This window comes from Mustela putorius, unplaced genomic scaffold, assembly GCF_011764305.1.
Source record: "Mustela putorius furo isolate JIRA1106 unplaced genomic scaffold, ASM1176430v1.1 tig00003845_pilon_pilon_pilon, whole genome shotgun sequence".
NCBI classification, from domain to species: Eukaryota; Metazoa; Chordata; class Mammalia; order Carnivora; family Mustelidae; genus Mustela; species Mustela putorius.
In genome coordinates, this window is record NW_025421998.1 from 18,986,333 (window position 1) to 19,008,792 (window position 22,460).

Sequence of the window (22,460 nt, forward strand, 5' to 3'; positions counted from 1 at the left end):
GCTATGCACCTGCATCCCGTCGTACTCAATGACTCTCCCTCAACACTACTGTCAGGTGGTCTTCGACACGACCCCTCGGCGCAGCCTGGTTAAGCTGCAGAGACGTTGGCGCTCAGGATCCCAGCACGCTTCCCGACCCGCAGCCCAGGGCAGAAAGCCGGCCGACTCCTGCCCCGATTTAAGACTCTCCCTGTATGCTCTCTAATTCCCCAGGTTCATCCTGTGTTACTAGAACCTGAGGTCTCAGTCCCCAGATCAACAAGCACGGACTGGACGAGGTGCTCGAGACAAAAACAGGAAAAGCCGACCCCGCCCAGCCCTCCGCGCAGCGGGGGAACCGGACCCTCCGCCCGCCAGGGGCTCTGCACGGGCCACCCTCAGCCTCCGCGCAGGCGCCAACCCCACGCCGCACCAAGCTTCCTCTCCGCGAGGAAGTGGAGGACTCCGGTCTCAGGCCGCCCCCTAAGGCCGACCGCGCGGGGCGGAGGGGGTGGAGCCCAAGGGCCCCGACGCCGCCGGGTCGCCTAGCAACGCCCCCACGCGGAGCCATGCAGGCGCGCGGCAGCAGGGAGCTGGAGGCCAGGAATTACTTGGAAAAACACCGGATTATGGAGTTGCTGAACTATCTCACCAGCACCCTGCTCTTTTTCCGGCCGGGTAAGAGTCTTGCTTACCGCTCGGCTTTCGTTCCCACCCGCCTCCCTGCCCGGGCTGTTCCCAGAAACTCCCGGTACCGCCCTCCCTGCGCGCCCGCACCCCCCGCCCGCTCGCGTCCCCGGGACCCCCGCAGCTCGCCCTCCCCGCCCGGCCTCTATCTAGGCGGCTGGAGCCCTACTGCCGGCGAACGCCGCGGCCCTGAGTACTCGTTGAACGGCCTCTTTTGTGCCGGCCACTGGCCAGGTGCGCGGGGCTCTCGTAGGGGGAGGCTCGCGGCGGGTGGGGAGAGGCTCGGGGGAGGGTCGTCCTTAACACTAGCGGAGTGTGGGCGAGGGTCTGCGCGTCAGGGTCCTCTTCTGGAGAACGGGGAGCAGTACCGAGCTGTGGACACGTGGGGAAGACTGAATGGGTAATATATAAGTTAGCCCTACGGCTGGCAACCAACAAGTGTTTGATTTAGATTTTTATAAAAGTATATGCGTATGGGGTTTAAAAGTCAAAAAGCACCCCAAGGCTTATAGAGAAGAACAGCGTTTCCCTCCCTGCCCCAGATTCCTGTTGTAAAGAATGATTGCCAACTCCCTGATATTTCTAGATCACAGACTTTACTGCTACTTACCAATGTCCCCTCAGCCCCGGGGTTTAGATTTAGCTTTATACTGTGTAGGAGGAAACGTCAGCTCGCTTACAGACATGCACGTACACTCACACCTGTTCCCACTCATCCCCACCTTCCCAGTAAAATTATAATTCAGTTTTGGTGTGGCCAGCATTTAGAATGTGCATTATTATTATTAGGCAAATATCCACAGCGAATCCGTGTAGCATGCTATGACTGTATTTCCTTTGTTGATTTCCTGGAAATTAGTAATACCACCATTTTATTTTTATTTATTTTTTTAAAGATTTTATTTATTTATTTGACAGACAGAGATCACAAGTAGGCAGAGAGAGAGAGGAGAAAGCAGGCTCCCTGCTGAGCAGAGAGCTGGATGGGGGGGGGGTGTGTGTGTGCTCGATCCTGGGGTTCTGGGATCATGACCCCAGCCAAAGGCAGAGGCTTTAACCCATTGAGCCACCCAGGCGCCCCAGTAATACCACATTTTAAATGTTGACTTAAATTTTCTGTGTCATTACTATTCAGTCATCGATATTCTCTTTTTGTCGCAAGCAGAGCTCTCCTGCAGGTAGGACAGGAGAGTCGTAGGAGAGGAGAGTCATGGTGTAACCACTCCCCCAGCTCTGTCTTCTTGCTCTGGACTAGACTGATGGCCCAGCTGCGCTGCTGTGTGTGGCTGTAATTCAGGGGTTTCCCTCTCTCTTCTCAGACCTTAACCTTTTCACCTCTCTCCTCTGTTTACAGCCTGTTTTATGGTGCTTGGGTCTCTTTCCCCCACCCGCACTTTTTTTTTTTTTTTTTGCCTTTTCTCCCTTCCTTTAGAGGACAGACCAAGGAGCGTGCTTCATTGGAGTGGTAAATATTTTGAGAACTCATGTGTATGGTAGTGTCTCATCCTACACTCAAACATGATAACTAGGGTAGATACAATTCTCAGAAAGTACTGCCTTCAGAATTTGGAGGGCTGTGCCCCTTCCTCTTCTGATTGCCACGGTTGTTCTGAAGAGTCTGATGACATGACGTCATCAGATTCTTGACCTGTTTAATGAAGACTTTTTCTCTCTTCTGGAAGTTTTTATTTTATCCCTGTTGTTCTCTCTCTTTCTCTTTTTAAATACGTGTCCTCCTTTTTTTTTTTTTTAAGATTTTATTTATTTATTTGACAGAGATCACAAGTAGGCAGAGAGGCAGGCAGAGAGAGAAGAGGAAGCAGGCTCCCTGCTGAGCAGAGAGCCCGCTCAATCCCAGGACCCTGAGACCATGACCCAAGCGGAAGGCAGAGGCTTTAATCCACTGAGCCACCCAGGCGCCCTTTATCCCTATTGTTCTAAATGTTTATATGCCTTGAAGTGGGTTTGTTTTTGTTTGTCTGTTTTCTCATTAACTGTGCTAGTAGGTACTTTGTAGTCTTTTCTTAGTTTGTAGATTTTTTTTTCTGTTTTCTGCTTCTTTCCTGGCCTTTTTCTCTCAAGCTGTTTCTAATGTCAACCAATGTGGTATCTCAAGGATTCTTTTTTTTTTTTTTTAAGATTTTATTTATTTATTTGACAGAGAGAGATCACAGTAGGAGAGAGGAAGGGAAGAGATCACAGAGAGAGAGGAAGGGAAGCAGGCTCCCTGCCGAGCAGAGAGCCCATGCGGGACTCGATCCCAGGACCCTGAGATCATGACCCGAGCCGAAGGCAGCGGCTTAACCCACTGAGCCACCCAGGCGCCCCAAGGATTCGTTTTTTTCCTTTAATATAAAAGGCTTTGAACTCGTCTGGCAAAAACAGCATTCTCCTATAGAAGGCATGGTGGGGGAAAGAGAATCTAAGATAAAGACAAATTTTCTCAGCAGAGGATAGGAAGGGGAGGTCTGGTAGAAGTTACACAATTAATATTGTAATCCTTCCCCATTCATAATTTAAATAATTATCAATGTAAGAAACTGAGATGCTGTTACCCTCTGTAACAATGTGAACTTTTTCTTTTTATTTATTTATAAAGATTTTATTTATTTATTTGAGAGAGATCACAAGTAGGCAGAGAGGAAGGCAGAGAGAGAGGCAGGGTGAAGCAGACTCCCCACTGAACAGAGAGCCCTATATGGGGCTTGATCCCTGGACCATGGGATCATGACCCGAGCCAAAGGCAGAGGCTTAACCCACTGAGCCACCCAGGCGCCCCGAACTTTTTCTTTTTTAAAGGTGTTATTTATTTATTTATTTATTTGAGAGAGAGGGAGCAAGAACAAGCATCGGGGAAGGTCAGAGAGGGAAGCAGAGTCCCTGCTGAGCCGGGAGCCAGGTGTGGGACTTTATCCCAGAACCCTGAGATCACGACCCAAGCTAAAGGCAGACAATTAACTGACTAAGCCATCTAGGCACCCCACAATGTAAACTTCTTGAAACATCTTTACAAAATCCAAAGGGAGTGGGGAGGGGCCGGAAAAATATGAAGAAATACTGAGGAGAAGCTAAGGGGTTTGGCTGGTGTCTAGAGTATAGGGCAGTGCCTCTCCAAGGTTCCTGCCCAGATTCTCCTAATGGCAGAGAAGAGCGGACTTGTAACTTTGGTGTCTGAGACCTTAGCCTGCTGCTGCCTGACAAGTTTCTTTGGAGTCACTTGTATTACCATAAAAATTTGCAAGTTTTGTTCTTCTACAGAGATACCCATTTCTTACTATAAATGTTTCACATTATTCACCAGAGTATGATTGATTCTCAGGAAGAAACATTATCTTTACCTCGGGTCTATCCGAAGCCTCTGGCATTGTGACATGGATCCCAATTTGAAAAGCTTGGATCTTGAAGGGATTTATGGGGGCATCTGGGGGGCTCAGTGGATTAAAGCCTCTGCTTTCCACTTGGGTCATGGTCTCAGGGTCCTGGGATCGAGCCCCGCATCAGGCTCTCTGCTCAGCAGGGAGCCTGCTTCCTCCTCTCTCTCTCTCTCTGACTGCCTCTCTGCCTACTTGTGATCTCCGTCTGTTGAACAAATAAATAAAATCTTTTTTAAAAAATAAAAAAATATTAAAAAGGGATTTATGGAAAATAAGCCTAGGCAGTTTGATTGTGTTACTACTGGTGAGGGAGCAGGTCTACAATCCCACATCCTCAACTTCAGAATTCTATCAGCTCTGGAAACTAACAGATTTTCATAACTCATTTAACAGCAAAACCTAACATGACCTGAAGTCATTCGGTAGGAAAACGTGTCATTTCCCAGCGACAATTCTGTGCTAGGGAGGAGGGAGGAGTATAAATGCTTAGGAGAGGCCTTTAATAGAATTAAAATTTCATTAAAAAAAAAGAGACAGTTGTAGTAACCCAGGTGAGAGATATTGCTATGGGAATGGTTAAATGAGGATAAGATACCTTTGAGAGTTACAGAGGAGGAAAAACTCAATGGAGACCATCATGCTGACAAGGTTTGGGGTTTCCAGATGCTTCCCATATTTGAGTTAGTAGAGTGCTCCCTATTAACTCCCTACTAACTCCCTAAAATGTACAGGCTTTACTGCACATTTTAGGGAGCATATTATGGATTCATACTAGCTGTGGTCTTGGGGAAGTGATGGTTATGGGGAATACCAGGCCCATAGTGAGGGCTCAATAATTATTAGCATTTATTATTAAGATGTGAACTTGAGCACGCCTGGGTGGCTCAGTGGGTTAAGCCGCTGTCTTTGGCTCAGGTCATGATCTCAGGGTCCTGGGATCGAGTCCCGTGTCGGGCTCTCTGCTCAGCGGGGAGCCTGCTTCCCTTCCTCTCTCTCTCTGCCTGCCTCTCTGCCTACTTGTGATCTCTCTCTGTCGAACAAATAAATTAAAAAAAAACTAAAAAAAAAAAAAAAAGTGAACTTGAGGTTTTGTTTTACAAAAACTGATTGTCATTATCAGCTGACATTTACAGAACTTTAGGTGGTTAGTAACATTTGGATCTTCCCTTCATGTTTTATTTTTTAAAATTTTTAAAGATTTATTTGTTTGAGAGAGTGCGCGGACAAGCAAAGGGAGGGAGAGGGGAGAGAGAATCTCAAGCCAACTCCATGACCAGTGCAGAGCCTGACGTGGGGCCCAATCCCAGGACCCTGAGATGACCTGACCTGAAACCAAGAGTGGGATGCTCCACCATCTGAGTCAGCCAGGCAACCCCTCTTCGTGTTTTTAAGAAGTCCTATCTTTAGGGGCGGTTGGCTTCCTCAGTCGGTGGAGCAAATGACTCTTGTTCTCGGGATTGTGAGTTCAAGCTCCATGTCGGGCAGAGAGATTACTTAAAAATAAAATATTTCTTTAAAGGAAATATTTTTATTTCTTCTGTTGTAAGCATTTTCAAAACATTTTTAGAAGCAGGCGGAGTATAAATTATAGACTTTAGACTTAAACATGATAACATCTCATGTAGTCTAAGGGATATACAGTAAAAATCCTTCATCAGAGAAACACACCAAGTTCCATTAGCATTATTTACTTACTCTGTCCTTAAAAAGAAAAGTAGTAAATTGAAATTCAAACTTGGCCTTTTTTCTTTTTCTGAATTTGATAAGTAGTTCCGAGAGAAGCGACAGAAGACCACATACGTGACGGGATTGCCTTCAGTAACGCAATTGTTTCTATAGTCTGTTAAAATTTGTACAGAAAGGCACAAGAGAGATCTAAAAACGTAATCACAATGTGTGGGTGCTATTTGAATAAGTGTTTAAATTCATCTTTTAAAGATTTTTATTTATCTATTTGACAGAGAAAGACATTGAGAGAGGGAACAGCAGGGGGACTGGGAGAGGGAGAAGCAGGTTCCCCACTGAGCAGGGAGCCTGATGCAGGACTCAATCCTGGGACCCTGGGATCACGACCTGAGCCGAAGGCAAACACTTAAGAACTGAGCCGCTAAAAAAAAAAAAAAAAAAAAAAAGAACTGAGCCGCTAAATTCACTTTTACTTTTTAAGACTTTACTATTTTTAAAAAATTCTATTTATTTGAGAGAGAGAGAGAGAGAGAGCAAGCGCATGAGCATGGGAAGAGGCAGAGGGAGAGGGAGAGGAGCAGACTTCCTGCTGAGCACAGAGCCCAACATGGGGCTCCATGCTGGACAAGACGCTGAGATCATGATCTGAGCCGAAGTCAGATGCTTAACGGACTGAGCCATCCAGGTGCCCCAACTTTTTTAAATTTAAAAAGTGTTCTCAATTCATAAAATTTGTGGGACAACCTGATACCATAAGATTCCTAGAAGAAAACACAGGGAAGAAGCTCCCTGACACAGGTCTTGGCAATGATTTTTTAGATACATCACCAGAAGCACAAAGAACAAAATGAAAAAAACCAACAGCTGGGATTATGTCATATTTAAAGCTTCTGCACCACAAAAGAATCAACAAAATGGAAAGGCAACCTATAGGAGAAAATATTTGCAAACTACGTATCATTTAAGATCTAAAATGTATAAAGAACTCCTACAACTTAATAGCAAAAACATTGATTTAAAAATGGAACATCTGCCTTCAGCTCAGGTCATGATCCCGGGGTCCTGGGATCGAGTCCCGCATCAGGCTCCCTGCTTGGTGGGGAGCCTGCTTCTCCCTCTGCCTGCCACTCCCTTGCTTGTGCTCACTCACTCTCACTCTCTATCTTACAAGTAAATAAAATATATATATTTTTTTAAATGGGCAAGGCAGGGCTCCTGGCTGGCTTAGTCAGGAGAACACGGGACTCTTAATCTTGGGGTCATGAGTTTGAGCCCCATATTGGGGCTCAATGTAGCAATTACTAAAAAAAATAAAAAATAAAAAACTTTTAAAAAATGGGCAGATGAGCTAAATAGACATTTTTCCAAAGAACGTATACAATGGCCCGCAGGTACATAGAAAGATGCCCAACATCACTAATTATCAGGGAAATGCCACTATGGAAAACAGTATAGAGGTTCCTCAAAAAAATTAAATCAGGGGCACTTGGGTGGCTCAGTGGGTTAAGCCTCTGCTTTTGGCTCTCAGGGTCCTGGGATTGAGCCCCGCATCGGGCTCTCTGCTCAGTGGGGAGCATGCTTCCCCCTCTCTCTCTGTCTGCCTCTCTGCCTACTTGTGATCTCTGTCAAATAAATAAATAAAATCTTTTTTAAAAATATTTTATTTATTCATTTATTTGAGAGAGAGAGAGCACAAGCAAGCAGAGAGAGTGAGGAGGAAGCAGGCTCCCCGCTGAGCAGAGAGCCCGATGCGGGGCTCGATCCCAGGACCCTGAGATCATGACCTGAGCCGAAGGCAGAGGCTTTAACCCACTGAGCCACCCAGGCGCCCCAGTAAATAAATAAAATCTTAAAAAAAAAAAATTAAATCGGAACTACCATATGCCTCAGCAATTCCACTTCTGGGTGTATATCCAAAGGAAATGAAAACAGGGTCTGAAGGAGATATCTGCGCACTTATGTTTACTGCTGCATAATTCACAAAAACCAAGGTCTGGAAACAGCCCAAGTGTCTGTCTACAGATAAATGAATAATGAAGCTGTGGTATATTTATACAATGGAATATTATTCAGCCATGAGAAAGAAGGAGATCCTGCCATTTGCAACGAGGATGCCCCTTGAGGATAGGCTAAATGAGCTAAGTGAGAGAAAAGACAAATACTGCAAGACACCACTTATACAGGGAATCTAACAAAGCCAGTTGTAGAAATGGAGTAGAATGGTGAGTGGTGGGGGAGTAGGAGAGCTGTTGTTTGAGGGCAAGTAAGGTAATTCTTGGAAATTAATGCACAGCATAGGGCTTACAGACAGTATCACTGTATGATAAACACTAAACTTGCTAAGAGACTAGATCTTAAAGAAATATGTGGTAAAGGTGTCAGCAAATACTACAGTGACAATCATATTGCAAATTAAAAATGTACCAAATCAACATGTTATGTAAACTTACATAATGCTACATGTCAGTTATATCTCAGAAGGAGTCCTTATCTGTTAGGGATACATGCTCAAGTATTTATTAATGAAATACCACTGTAATTGACTTCAAAACAATACAGCAAGAGGGGGCCTGGATGAGATGATGGTGAAATGAGACTGGCCACAAATTTTAAGTTAAAGTGGGTTGACAGGTTCGTTATACTTTCCTACTTTTATTTATTTATGAAATTCTCAAGAAAAAGCCTTTTTTTTAAAAAAGATTTTATTTATTTATTTGACAGACAGAGATCACAAGTAGGCAGAGAGGCAGGCAGAGAGAGAGAAAGAAGCAGGCTCCCTGTGGAGCAGAGAGCCCGATGCAGGGCTCGATCCCAGAACCCTGGGATCCTGACCAAGCTGAAGGCAGAGGCTTTAACCCACTGAGCCACCCAGGCACCCCTCATGTTATACTTTTTTTTTCTCTCCCTCGACACTTATCTACAAATTAGAATCACCTGAGGAGCTCTTTTTTTAAAAATTCCCAGGTCCTATATCTGGGGTAGAGTAATTAATTGTCTAATGTCTTGTTTTGCTTGTGAGCAAGGTGTAATACCCCAGTGCCTAGTACAGAACCTTGAACGTAGTTATTTAATAATTGTTAAATGACTGTTTCCATGTGTGATATATCTTAATTTTATATCAGAAAGAATTGGAACCATTCTTTTACAGAAAAACCAAGAGAGTATTTAATATCTATATTGGAACGACTGAGAATTGCCAAAGTAACAGGCGTGGCTTTTCCTTTCTTTATGGATCACTCTAACATCGTGTCTATGTTTGAGATGATGGACACTTCACATAAAGGCACCATATCATTTGTGCAGTACCGAGAAGGTCAGTATCTTCTACTCACTTAAGTAACAGTTCGTGCTCATTTTTGAACTTTCCTTAGTTGAAAATAATGCTCGCTTCATGAATTTTCCTTCTCTCATTCTGACTTTACAGGCCTGAAAACCCTGGGTCTGTTGGATGAAGATGAAGTTTTACAAGATGATGGACATGTGATAACTTTGGAAAAATTCAGATCTGAAGTGTAGGTTTATTTTGACGTGGCTGATATTTAATGAACATGACTTTGAGGTACAAGGACTATAATTTAAAACAGAAGTTCCTACCTTTTGACAGGAACATTTCATTCCCTTGAAACGTCCAGCTGTCTAGAAAGCAAGGAGTGACAGTCAAGTCTGGAATTAGGAAATTCTGGGGCAGATTCATTCTTTTCTCAATGGGAAAGCCCAGCAGTTCTCAAAGAATGAGGGGGAGAAGCCCCAGTCTGCTAGAACTCACAGAAAAGCTTTGAGCCTAATACACCAGTTGGAAAATCTCTTTATATAATATAGAGCAGTAGAAGTTCTCTCAGAATATTTCCTCAAAGTTATTTATCACCAAGTAGATGTTTATCAATAGTAGAGGTTGTAGGGCCTGACTAGCTCAATCAGTAGAGAATGAGACTCTTGATCTCAGGGTCATGAGTTCAAGCCCCCTGTTGGGGGCAGGGCTTACTCAAAACAAACAAACAAAAAAACAAAAGAAAAATATCAGTGTAAGTTGCATGCCAGCCCAACAATTTTAGATTTGGAGTATTACACTTGAAAAGTACTAACTAAATGCTAAATCAGAAAAAAAAAAAAAGAATAAAATTTGATAGCTGTAGGCTTCTGACCAATGTAACTCAATGCCTTTAAATATTTTGTTCTCTGAGGATTTATTAATCAAGAAATCATTATGTAACAGAGTCCAGAGCCAGGGAAAAGTTGGAAGAAAAGGAGAGTTAAAGATTCCCAGCTCGTTGTCACTTACATAAATATCAGACAAAAACTGTTTAGTTCCCATCCCTACCCTTGTGGGGAAAGACTGAAACACAGTGTTCTGGCCTGAAATGTTTCGTCCAAAAGAGAAGGCTGTCTACTGTCATATGGAATGGAACTAGGAAGGATTTTATTTATTTATTTTTATTTATGAGAGAGAGCACACGCACGGGGTAGGGGTTAGAGGGAGGGGGAGAACGAGAACCTGCAGCAGACTCCCCACTGAGCCGGGGGCCCAAAGCATGGGGCTCCATCCCATGACCCTGAGATGATGACCTAAGCCGAAACCAAGAGTCTGATGCTCACCTACTGAGCCACCTAGGAAGGATTTTAAATGTAAGGACATTTGTGGAAAATGAGAGCAATTCTGTTTTAGTCACCATCTCATATGTTTTCTTGCAGGAAACACAGTGAATTTCCAAATCAAATACAGGAACCTCAATTATAAACATGCATTCTACATTGATTTTTTAAAAAAAATTTATTTGCTGTGTTTGATTATCTACAGTAGTCTCCCTTAATTAGCATAGGAAATTAAAAATTCATTGTAATTTATTATCTCTGCTCTTGTATCTTACTTAACAGACAGACATAGCATTTATATTTGTAAATGGAATTACTCTTGAGTTTTTCTGGCTTCTGAGTTTTCTGTTTTTATTTTCTTAGGAACAAGAGGACTGAGAAAATATGGTCAGCATTTTAATAACACTGTAAGTTCAAGATAATAAATGATTCTATAAAGTTTTCAATTGTCCAGTTTCATTAATTCAGAACATCATCATATAACTCGAAATCCCAACTGGCTTCTTCTTTGTTAAAAACGAAAAACTCCAAAACAAAAAAAATGCATCATTTTCCAGTGTTAGGCCAGTTTGTCCTCAAATTAAGTAGAATCTCAACATCTTGTTGGGCCAGTTTGTAAATTCCAACTTCATTTAAGGCCGCTGTGGCCTGAGACTGCCCAGAATCGGACTGGAGGACGTCTTTCAGAAGTAGGGCAGAACCAACATTCAGGTTCAAAACAATACAGGCTTCTTTGACACTGTTAAGAAAAAGAAAAAAAAAAGGGCAGGAGGTCCATTATCTGTATCATCCACATCACTCCAGAATATACTCATTTTCAGAAACAACTTCCCTGCACTGCTAGTCCATATGCCTTCTGTAAAAAGTATTGATGGATTTATTTGGCTCTTTTAACACATTAGGACTATGTATTTGTATAGTGTTTACATTTCATTAGATTATTATAATAGGACCATTGTTTTCAATATGTATCTATTACTTCCCAAAATATAATAATGATACTAACATAATAGCCTATTATATGTAGCTTAGCATTTAGTTAGATTAGAATATGGGAAGAGAAACAAGAAAAATTTCAGATGACTTACTAAAATGAGCAAAAATAAATCTTTCATTTTATAATAACTTTAAAAGGAATACTTTATAATCTCAAATTCCCCCCAATAATATAAATTTTACATCAGCAATTTCTAAAAATGTTCTTACATACATTTATAGTTATGCTTAGAATCAAAATTAATACTAAATATTTAAGAAAACAGATTTTCTTCAGGCCTGGCTTACTATTAGGTACTAAGCATAATTTTAATTTCTTCTTGAATATGGCAGAATTACACTTGTTTGCATTTTCTCTCTCTAGTAACAGGCAAATAGGAGCATTCAACCAAATGCAAGAAACAAAAGGCCCAACACGTAGTTTAGATCCAGTCCTGATAAATCTGGGGGATCATGAATCACATCTTTGATTATCTGGGTACATAATGGATATTTTAAAATTTCAATTGATGCCTTACTTATCCCACCAAACATCACTGGAACCCTGAGAGTTGTTATTAAAAAAAAAAAAAGGAATCAACCTCCTCTAAACACGCGATACATTAGCAGTCACTGTTAAATATCGAGCTTACTGTTTAAAATAATTTTCCGGTCTCTTGCAATAGTGGGAGAACAGGGGGAACAGGTTCCGGGTCATATCAAACTGCAGCTGAGCCGCTCCTCCTTCATTGAAGTGATTAGCCAGAATGATCTGAAACAAAGAGCAACTCTTGTTACAGTCGCCTTGATCCTCGTGGCCCCAACATACGGTCTGCTCTTACTTACTTCTTGGTAGATGTACACATCCAGCTTCTCCACAAGCATTTGCCAGAAAATTTTAAATAAGGAGAAGCAGAGCTGCTGTTCCAGCTGAAGGGAGCGGTCTCTGAGCGTGAGCAGGAGCGGGCAGGCCGAGCTGGACAGGGACATCACCGCCTGCTCGGCCTGCGACGGCAAGGACAGCCATCTGCAAGACACAAGAGCGGCGCGGCCTGTGGCACTTTAAGTATGACTACAAGATTTTCCAAACGTGGTGGTTTTTCTGTTTGTTTGTTTGTTGACAGGCAGAGATCACAAGTAGGCAGAGAGGCTGAGAGAGAGAGGAGGAAGCAGGCTCCCCACTGAGCAGAGAGCCCAATGCAGGGCTCGAACCTGAGCCAAAAGCAGAGGCTTTAACCCACTGAGCCACCCAGGTGCCCCCAAACATGGTGTTTTGAAAGATTTAACAGATCCTTTCAAATTCGGGGAAGTGCACGTTGGATAAGAAATGATATACAGCCCAGCATGAAAAGCTCTCTCAGGAAAAAAATGTATTTGGGGTGCCTGGGTGGCTCAGTCGGTTGAGTGTCATGATCCCAGGGTCCCAGGATCAAGCCCTGCGTTAGGCTCCCTGCTCAGCGGGGGAGTCAGTCTGCTTCTCCCTCTCACCCCTGCTCATGCTCTCTCTCTCTCTAATAGATAAAAAAAATCTTAAATAAATAAATTTATACTTTAGTGCTTTTTTAAAAAAGATTTTATTTATTTATTTGACAGAAATCACAAGTAGGCAGAGATGCAGGCAGAGATGGGGCTCGATCCCAGGACCCTGAGATCATGACCTGAGCCGAAGGCAGGGGCTTAACCCACTGAGCCACCCAGGTGCCCAATTTATACTTTAGTTCTACATTAAATGCCCCCTATGTAATGAGGATGGTAGTTTTTTTTTTTAAATCCCCCAATTTTAATATGACTTACTGAAATATTTATAAAACAGGCAACATGTAACCCGTATTAGCATTTAAGACATCTGCTAACTTCGTGATCTGATTTTCGGCAAGATCACAGGGACTGGAAACACTTCTACACTGATTAGAAATACTCTATGTGACCGGCACTGTTCTCCCAGAGGACACTGTGTGGCGCACACAGAACCACAGCGGGATCAACTGTACAGGCAGGTGCGCAAAGGACACCCCTGGACCGTGCTTGGTAGAGCGATGACAGGCCCTTCAGCTCCACATCACACACCAGCTCCCTGCATTTACAGACAGTCCTGGAGCTCAACTATGATCAGTTTATTCTGATAAAGAATGTTTGAATATATTTTAGAAAGATTTCCATCAAAAGGTAAAGTTTGTAGCATAAAGAGCCAAACTCTGCTGTCTAGATGCCTTGGAAGTTGACTATATGTATCATCTTTCAATTTGTTTTTAAGGTCTTAAAAATTAATTATTTTAAGATTTCATTTATTTATTTGTCAGAGAGAGAGAGAGAGAACGTGCATAAGCAGGCAGGGTGGCAGGCAGAGGCAGAGAGAGAAGCCGGCTCCCTGCTGAGCAAGGAGCCTGATGTCGGACTCAATCCCCTGCCCCTGAGATCATGACCTGAGCCAAGGCTGCAGCTTAACCAACTGAGGCACCCAGGTGTCCCTTTAAGTTTTTATTTAAATCACAGGTGCTCACCACAAGCGCACTCCCTTAATCCCTGTCACCGATTTCACTCATTCCCCCAACTACCTCCCCCCTGGTAACCAGCAGTGTGTTCTCCATTGTTAAGAGTCTCTTTCTTGATTTGTCTGTTTCCCCCTATGCTCATTTGTTTTGTGTCTTAAATTCTACATACGAGTGAAATCTTATGCTATTTATCTTTCTCTGATTTATTTAACTTAGCATAATACTCTCTAGCTCCATTCATGTCTTGCAAATGGCAAGATTTCATTCTTGTTTATGCCTGAATAATATTCAATTGTATTACATATACTATGATACGTGCACACTGTGTGTGTGTGTGTGTATCTTTATCCATTCATCAGTTGACGGACACTTGGGCTGTTTCCCTAACTTAGCTATTGTAGATAGTACTGCTATAAACATTGCGGTGCATTCATTCCTTTGAATTAGTGTTTCTGTATTCTTTGGGTAAATACCCGGTACTGGGACTGCTGGATCATAGGATTACTTTATTTTTAACTTCTTGAGGAACCTCCACACTGTTTTCCAGAGTGGCTGCACCAGCTTGCATTCCCACCAACAGTGTAGGAGGGTTCCCCTTTCTCCGTATCCTCACCAATACCTGTTTTTTCTTGTTTTTTATTTTAGCCATTCCAACAGGTGTGAGGCGATATCTCATTGTGGTTTTGATTTGCATTTTCCTGATGGTCAGTGATGATGAGTATCTTTTCATGTGTTTGCTGGCCATCTGGATGTCTTCTTTGGAAAAAATGTCTGTTCAGGTCTTCTGCCCTGTTTTTGTTTTGTTTTGTTTTAAAGTGAGCTCCATGGAGCCTAATGCAGGGTTTAAACTCCCGATCCTGAGATCAAGACCTGTGTTGAAATCAAGAGTCCCCCACTCAACTGGCTAAGCCACCCAGGTGCTTCTGCCCATTTTTTAATTGGCCTATTTATTTTTTGAGTTTTAGAAGTTCTCTATATATTTTGGATATATAACCCTTTATTGGATATGGATTTACAAATATCTTCTCCCATTCTGTAGATTGCCTTTTAGTTATTGACTTTTCTTTCTGTACTGAAGCTTTTTATTCTGATGTAGCCCCAATAGTTTATTTTTGCTTTTGTTTCCCTTGCCTCAGGGGACCTATCTAGAGGAAAGTTGTTATGGTCGATATGTGAGTTCGGCTAGTGTTCTCTTCCTGAGTTTTTATGGTTCCAGGTCTCACATTTAGGTCTTTAATCCATTTTGAGTTTATTTTTGTATATGGTGTAAGAAAGTGGCCCAGTTTTCATCCTTTTCAAGTAGCTGTCCAGTTTTCCCAACACCATTTGTTTTTTGTTTTAAGATTTTATTTTTATATTTGACAGAGATCTCAAGTAGGGGGAGAGGTAGGCAGAGAGAGAGAGGAGGAAGCAGGCTCCCTGCTGAGCAGAGAGCCTGATGCAGGGCTCTATCCCAGGACCTGGGACCATGACCTGAGCCGAAGGCAGAGGCTTTGACACACTGAGCCACCCAGGCGCCCCAGTGCAACAACATTTGTTGAGGAGACTGTCTTTTTCCCATTTTTCTTTCCTGCTTTGTCGAAGATTAATTGACCATATAATCATGGATTTATTTCTGAGTTTTCTATTCTGTTTCATGATCTATATGTCTATTTTTGGGGCCAGTACTCTTTTAATGTCTATAGCTTTATCATATAACTTGAGGTCTGGAATCCTGCTGCTTTCAGCTACACTTTTTTTCTCCTCCGAGATTACTTTCTTGAGGTCTTTTGCGGCTCCATACAAATTTTAGGATTGTTTGTTCTAGCTCTGTGAAAGATGCTGTTGGTATTTTGATAGGGGTTGCATTAAATGTGTAGACTGCTTTGGGTAGCATAGACATTTTAACAATGTTTGTTCTTTCAATCCATGAGCACAGAATGTCTTTCCATTTCTTTGTGTCATCTTCAATTTCTTCCATCCATGCTATAGCTTTCAGAGGACTGGTCTTTCACCTCTTTGGTTGGATTTATTCCTAGGTTACCTTATTATTTTGGGTGCAATTTTAAATGGGTGGTTTTCTTAATTTCTTTCTCTGCTTCATTACTGGTGGATAGAAATGCAACAGACTTTTGTATGTTGTATATTCTCTGACTTTACTGAATTCATAATCAGTTCTAGCAGTTTGTTGGTGGAGTCTTTTAGGTTTTCTGTATACAGTATCATGTCTTCAGCAAAGTTTTACTTCCTCCTTACCAATGTGGATGCCTTTTGTTTCTTTCTGTTGTCTGATTGCTGTGGTTAGGACTTCCAGTATTAGGCTGAATAAAATGGGAGAGTGGACATCCCTGTCTTGTTCCTGACCTTAGGGGGAAAGGCTCTCAGTTTTCCCCCACTGAGGAGGATGTTTGCTGTGCGATTTTCACAGATGGCCTTTATCACGTTGAGGTGTGTTCTCTCTAAACCTACTTTGTTGAGGGTTTTTATCATGGGTGTTGTACTGTGTCAAATGTTTTTTCTGCATCTACTGAAATGATCATATGGTTATCCTTTCTCTATTTGATGTAACGTGTTCATGCTGACAGATTTGCAAATACTGAACTACACTTGCAAGCCAGGAATAAATCCCACTTGATCGTGACAAATGATTTTTTTTTCATGCACTGTTGGGTTTGGCTTGGTAGTATTTTGTTGAGGATGTTTGCATCTATGTTCATCAGGGATATTGGCCTATAATTCTTTTTTTGTGGTGCCTTTATCTGGTTTTGGTATCAAGGTAATGTTGGCCTCATGGAGTGAATTAAGAAGCTTTCCTTCCTCTTCTGTTTTTTGGAATAATTTGAGAAAAATAGATATTTATCGTCTTTCAATTTTTAGCAAACTGGATTTGAGAGTTGAGTTGTCAGAAAATACAAAAGGACTTACCTTTCTTTTTTATACAATTTTGCAGCTTCTTTAACTTCTCTAAAAACGTGGTCTACTTGGCGGGTCAACATATCATGCTTTAAACGTTCCAGCAGGTTAATCATGTCATCAAAGACAGAACTCTCCATGGAGGCTAGCTGTCCCAGCTGCAACTTACTGAGGGTGTTATTCTCTGCAAAGACTTCCAGTGCTGCCTGTTGAAGTTGTAGGAAAAACTGAAAGCAAAAACAGGTTCACATGGTTATTAAAATACTTCTTAAAAAAAAAAAGATACTTCTTTTTTAACAGCTTGAAATATAACTCATGTACTACATCTTATTCATTTCAAATGGACAATTCATTGGGTTTTAGAGTACATTCAGAGTTGTGCATTTATCACCAGAGTCAATTTTAGAATCTTTTTTTTTTTAAGATTTTATTTATTTAACAGAGAAAGACAGGAAGAGAGGAAACACAAGCAGGGGGAGTGGGAGAGAGATAAGCAGACTCCCTGCTGAGCAGGGAGCCCAATGTGGGGCTCGATCCCAGGACCCTGGGATCATGACCTGAGCTGAAGGCAGACGCTTAACAACTGAGACACCCAGGTGCCTCTAGAATGTTTTCTTTACCCCCAAAGATACCCACACTTAACCATCATCTCCCAATTCCTTCCCTCCCTGCCCTCCCTACCCCCCAAACTGTAGGCAACCACTAATCTTCCTGTCTTTGTCAACTTGCCTGTTCCGGACATTTCATATAAATGGAATTATACAATTTATGGCTCTTTGTGACTGGCTTCTTTCACTTAGTATATTTTCAGGGTTCATCTATGTTGTAACATATATCAATCAGTACTTAATTTCTTTTCACTGCTGAATAATATTCCAATATATTTACATTTTATTTATATTTATTTATTCAGTCATCATTTGACAGATAATTAGGTTCTTTCCACTTTTTGTCTTTATGAATAATACTGCTATGAACATTGTGTAAGTTTTTTATAGACATAGGTCTTTATTTCTCTTGGATACACCTAGAAGTACAATTGCTAGATCATATGGTAATTCTAGGTTTAACTATCTGGAGATATGACAGACTGTTTTCCACAGTGACTGTACAAACCATGTGTGACCATTCAAATTTCTCCACAGCTGCACTGATAACACTTACTGTTTTATTATAGCCATCTTAGTTTATATTTAGTGGTAACTCACTGTGTTTGTTTTTGAGACTGAGAGAGAGAGTGTGTGCAAGGAGCCGGAGCGGGGGGAGGGGCTGGTGGGAGAAGGAGAGACAGAATCTCAAGCAGACTCTTTACCCAGCACAGAGCCCAAGGTGGGGCTGGATCTCACAATCCTGAGATCATGACCTGAGTTGAAATCAAGAGAAACCGACTGAGCTACCCAGGCAGCCCATCTCACTGCGATTTTATTTTTTATTTTTATTTAAATTCAATTAACATATAATGTATTATTGGTTTCAGAGGTAGAGGTTTCATTGTGATTTTCATTTGCATTTGCCTGATAGCTAACTTCTTTGGGTAGTCATTTTTTCTGGGTACAGACTAAGAGTCATAGTAAAACCAGGAGAGATTTCTGACAGTTAAGAAAATTAAAATGCGAGGGGTGCCTGGGTGGGTTAAGCCTCTGCCTTTGGCTCAGGTCATGATCTCAGGAGTCTTGGGATCAAGCCCCTCATTGGGCTCTCTGCCTACTTCTGATCTCTGTCTGTCAAATAAATAAATAAATCTTTAAAAAAAAAAAAAAGATTAAAATGTGGGGCATCTGGGTAGCTCAGTCAGTTAAGCAGCTGCCTTCAGCTCAGGCCATGATCCCAGGGTCTGGGATTTAGCACCGCATCCTGCTCTCTGCTCAACGGGCAGTCTGCTTCTCCCTCTCCCACTCCCCCTGCTTGTTTTCCCTCTCTTTCTGTCAAATAAATAATTTTTTTTTAAGTTTTTTTTTTTTTTAAAGATTTTATTTATTTGACAGATAGAGATCACAAGTAGGCAGAGAGGCAGGCAGAGAGAGAGAGAAGCAGGCTCCCTGCTGAGCAGAGAGGCTGATGTGGGACTCGATCCCAGGACCCTGAGATCATGACCTGAGCTGAAGGCAGCGGCTTAACCCACTGAGCCACCCATGCGCCCCATAAATAATTTTTTTAAAGGAAAAATTAAAGTGTCATTTTCATAGTGGCATTTTCAATAGAATTCATATTATTTTTCTGTAGGGTAGCAAAAAATATTTTTCTAATATGAATAATGCTGTGGATAATTAGCAAAAGATTAAAAATAGCCTAAATGTCCATTAACAGGGAACTGAATATGGCCACACTAGGGATTGTTCACGAATGGCCAAGTTGGAATTTTCTGCTCAAACGGAGAAGAGGCACTGGTCCTTTGGAGACAGGTGAATGACATTGTGAGCTTGAAGCCACCTGTGGCCATGCTTCCCAGAGTCTGCCTGAGAACGAAGCCAGAAGCGAACGACTTTAGGGCAGCCATGCCTAATGCTTTCAGTTACACCAAATCCTCACCACCTCACCCCAGCCCCCCATTCGCACTCAGGCCAACATGAATCTGGTTTCTGTTACCTACAATTCAAAAAATCCTGATGTTGAAGGGCTGTGTATGTCAGGCTTGGCACAATCTGGCAAGAGTCAGACAGCTATTAGTATAGAATCTAAATGAATGGAAAGTGAATTCTGTCCACTCTTCTTTTTTCTATCTAGACAATACGAGAGCTTTAATTTTATTTTAATCATTCACAGGCTGAAGGACCATGAAGAAAGTTAATTTTTGATGTTAAACAGATTTGTAATATAATAACAAGCAAGGACAAAGAACTCATTCATGATTTGAAGAGTAACTCTAAATTTAGTTATTCTTCTGTTGACAGAAGGATCCAGTTAATTCAGCATCAGATTATAAATTTCCTAAGGATAGGGATGATGGCCAATTCACTGTCATTAACAGACTACGGCACCAAGTAAAGTGTTTAATGATGTTTCACAAATAATTCGTTGAAGCTAGAAATCTGGCCTTGAAGGAGTCTCTTATTAGATCATCTGGCACAAGAAAGAGGAATGACAATTTGTTTTATGACAAAGCTTAGCAGAAAATGGAACAGTGTGGGGGCTGAGTGAAGAAAGTACAGGATGAGGAAAACAACACATAAAAGTACAGAATGAATAAATGTATTCTAATTGGGTGCCATTATAAACAAATGCTGTGATCATTACACTTTACATTATATTCATTTTATGAAATAATTATTTTGTGTCTTATTTTCCTTGCTTAGCAGAATGTTACTACATACATGGATTTCAGTTAATGTTTTTATAGAAAAAAGGCTTTATATAGTTAAGTCCCAGCCAAAGAGTCCAGAATAGAATAAACTATGATTGTTTTTCTCAGATTTTCATCTTGTTTATATCTGTTATTATTTTTTTTGTTCCCTTTTCTTTTAATTTATTACCCTATATTTAATTAAGATTAAAGACTTTTTTGTTTCACTCGTTCTTTCACAGTAGAGGAATATAACTTCTATATAATACAGTACATTATACAATTTTTTGGTCATAAATTCATAATTTAAAATTTATTTTTTGAAATATTTTATTTATTTATTTGACAGACAGAGATCACAAGTAGGCAGAAAGACAGTCAGAGAGAGATAGGGGAGGAGGCTCACTGCTGAGCAGAGAGCCCGATGCGGGGCTCGATCCCGGGACCCTGAGATCATGACCTGAGCCGAAGGCAGAGGCTTTAACCTACTGAGCCACCCAGGCGCCCCTTGATGCCTTTAAAACATGAGTAAATACAGGGGCACCTGGCTGGCTCAGTTGTTAAGCCTCTGACTCTGGATTTCAGCTCAGGTTCTGATGCCAGGATTGTGAGATCTAGCCCAGTGTCTGCACTTACCAGGAGTCAGCTTGGGGTTCTCTCTCCCTGCTCTCAAGTGTGTGCATGCACTCAAATAAATAAATCCTTAATAAATAAATAAATAGGCAGACCAAATCTGTCAACACACAGCATTGTGTGGAAAAAGGAAAGATAAATGAAATTCCTGGATGTAAAAGTCCTTGTTAATACATGCTAACCAGACCCAAGGTTTTGATTTTTAGATTTATTTGAAAGATACCTCTCCCTATAAGAAATTAAATATTTGGATGATGTGATAATGGCATTATGGTACTTTTTTTTAAAGGCGTTCTCTTAGAGCTACATTTTGAAATATTTATCATGAAATATATCTAAGATCTTTGGGACGCCTGGGTGGCTCAGTGGGTTAAGCCACTGCCTTCGGCTCAGGTCATGATCTCAGGGTCCTGGGATCGAGTCCCACATCGGGCTATCTGCTCAGCGGGGAGCCTGCTTCCTCTTCTCTCTCTCTCTGCCTGCCTCTCTGCCTACTTGTGATCTCTCTCTGTCAAATAAATAAATAAATAAAAATCTTTAATATATCTAAGATCTTTAAAATAATCAAGGATGGGGGATGGAGAAGAGGCTTAAAACAAAACTGGTCTAAGCAGCTGGGTCACAGGCACATAGAAATCCCTTTATTATTCGATTTACTCATGTTTTGTTTCTTTTTTAAAGATTTATTTATTTGAGAAAGAGAGAAAGCAAGAGCACAAGCAGGAGGGACAGAGAGAGAGGGCTCCATGTCACCCAAGATCATAACCTGAGCTGAAACCAAGAGTTGGCTGCTTAACCAACTGGGCCATGTAGGTGCCCCTCTATTTACTCATGTCTTGAAGGCATTCAAAAGATAGCCAATATCATCATTATTTTATTTATTTTATTTTTTTATGTAATCTCTATGTGGGGCTCAAACTCAAGACCCCAAGACCAAGAGTCCCATGTTCCACCAACTGAGCCGGGCAGGCGCCCCTCAAATGCTATTATTTGATCTTTCTTACAGTCCTGGATTTTACTGATTTTGACACCATTATTCAATATTAGCTTTTTCTGAGATGGCAATTACCATACATGAATATTTCCCAAATCTAAAGAAGAAAAAGGTTCATTCTATAGACAACTATTACACGAAAGGCTGCCTTTCTTTTCTAATAATTATAATCGTGGGATTATTTAACCATTTGAGACTTAATTGAGAAAAATATGTAATTTAATCATAACCCCTAAATTTGGCCTAATGTGTAACTTCAGCATGTTATAAGTTCAACATTTCAAAAGGTAAAACTGTTAAAACTACTAATTTGTTATTTAATATAAAAGCATATTAATAGAGTGCCTGGCTGGCTCAGTCAGAAAAGCATGTAACTAACTCTTGATCTCAGGGTGTGAGTTTAAGCCCCACATCGGATGCAGAGATTAACAAATATATATCAAAATATATATTAAATAAATATATATTAAATATATAAATAAATATATATTAAAACAGATGAATAAAAGTACATTAACTTACAACATTGTCAGCCCAATCTGCTAGGACTGTTGAGATATAGTTCACGGCATTGAGAATCGCACAGTATCGAAAGCCAAGGGAAGCTCTAGTCTCTTCTTTCATCACCTGAGTTAATCGTATCCTAAAATCATCTACTAAGTCCTTCTGTAACTCCAGGAACTGTAGCTTTCTGGAAGCTGTGGGGAGATTTTTATATCTGTCTGTGGAAAAAGTAAGACATGAAGGTTTGGGTTCCATCCATTACACAGTTAGAGGCTTTCCTATTGACACTGTTGGGTGCTTTTGTCAAAAACTCTATCAACTGGGGGCACCTGAGTGGCTCAGTGAGTTAAAGCCTCTGCCTTCAGCTCAGGTCA

The 22,460-nt window shown here is 41.3% G+C and overlaps 2 protein-coding genes across 5 annotated transcripts in view; one reads left to right on the forward strand and one right to left on the reverse strand.

Moving 5' to 3' along the window:
• Positions 1-240: 240 nt before the first annotated feature.
• EFCAB10 (EF-hand calcium binding domain 10) lies at positions 241-10,757 on the forward strand. Its single transcript, XM_004739564.3, has 4 exons — positions 241-657; positions 8,875-9,039; positions 9,151-9,238; positions 10,680-10,757. Exons 1-4 carry the CDS (start codon positions 549-551, stop codon positions 10,714-10,716), a joined length of 399 nt encoding a protein of 132 aa, XP_004739621.1. The 5' UTR covers positions 241-548; the 3' UTR covers positions 10,717-10,757.
• The window catches only part of RINT1 (RAD50 interactor 1), a 35,845-nt gene continuing 23,860 nt past the window's right edge, over positions 10,476-22,460 (reverse strand). For all 4 annotated transcript variants that reach the window (XM_045089673.1, XM_004739562.3, XM_013060308.2 and 1 more), the window contains 5 exons: positions 22,105-22,304; positions 16,688-16,902; positions 12,138-12,318; positions 11,945-12,063; positions 10,476-11,055 (listed from right to left, as the gene is read on the reverse strand). In XM_045089673.1, coding sequence (XP_044945608.1) covers positions 10,863-11,055; positions 11,945-12,063; positions 12,138-12,318; positions 16,688-16,902; positions 22,105-22,304 — 908 coding nt within the window. In that variant the 3' untranslated portion in view covers positions 10,476-10,862. The remainder of the gene's footprint in view (positions 11,056-11,944; positions 12,064-12,137; positions 12,319-16,687; positions 16,903-22,104; positions 22,305-22,460) is intronic.

What these genes read in the sequence shown, in the direction of transcription:
- EFCAB10 (XM_004739564.3), top strand. Translation starts at nt 549, where the DNA reads ATGCAGGCGCGCGGCAGCAGGGAGCTGGAGGCCAGGAATTACTTGGAA. An exon ending in CCTGCTCTTTTTCCGGCCGG is followed by an intron (nt 658 to 8,874) that starts GTAAGAGTCTTG and finishes ATTCTTTTACAG; the next exon opens with AAAAACCAAGAGAGTATTTA. An exon ending in GAAAAATTCAGATCTGAAGT is followed by an intron (nt 9,239 to 10,679) that starts GTAGGTTTATTT and finishes TTATTTTCTTAG; the next exon opens with GAACAAGAGGACTGAGAAAA.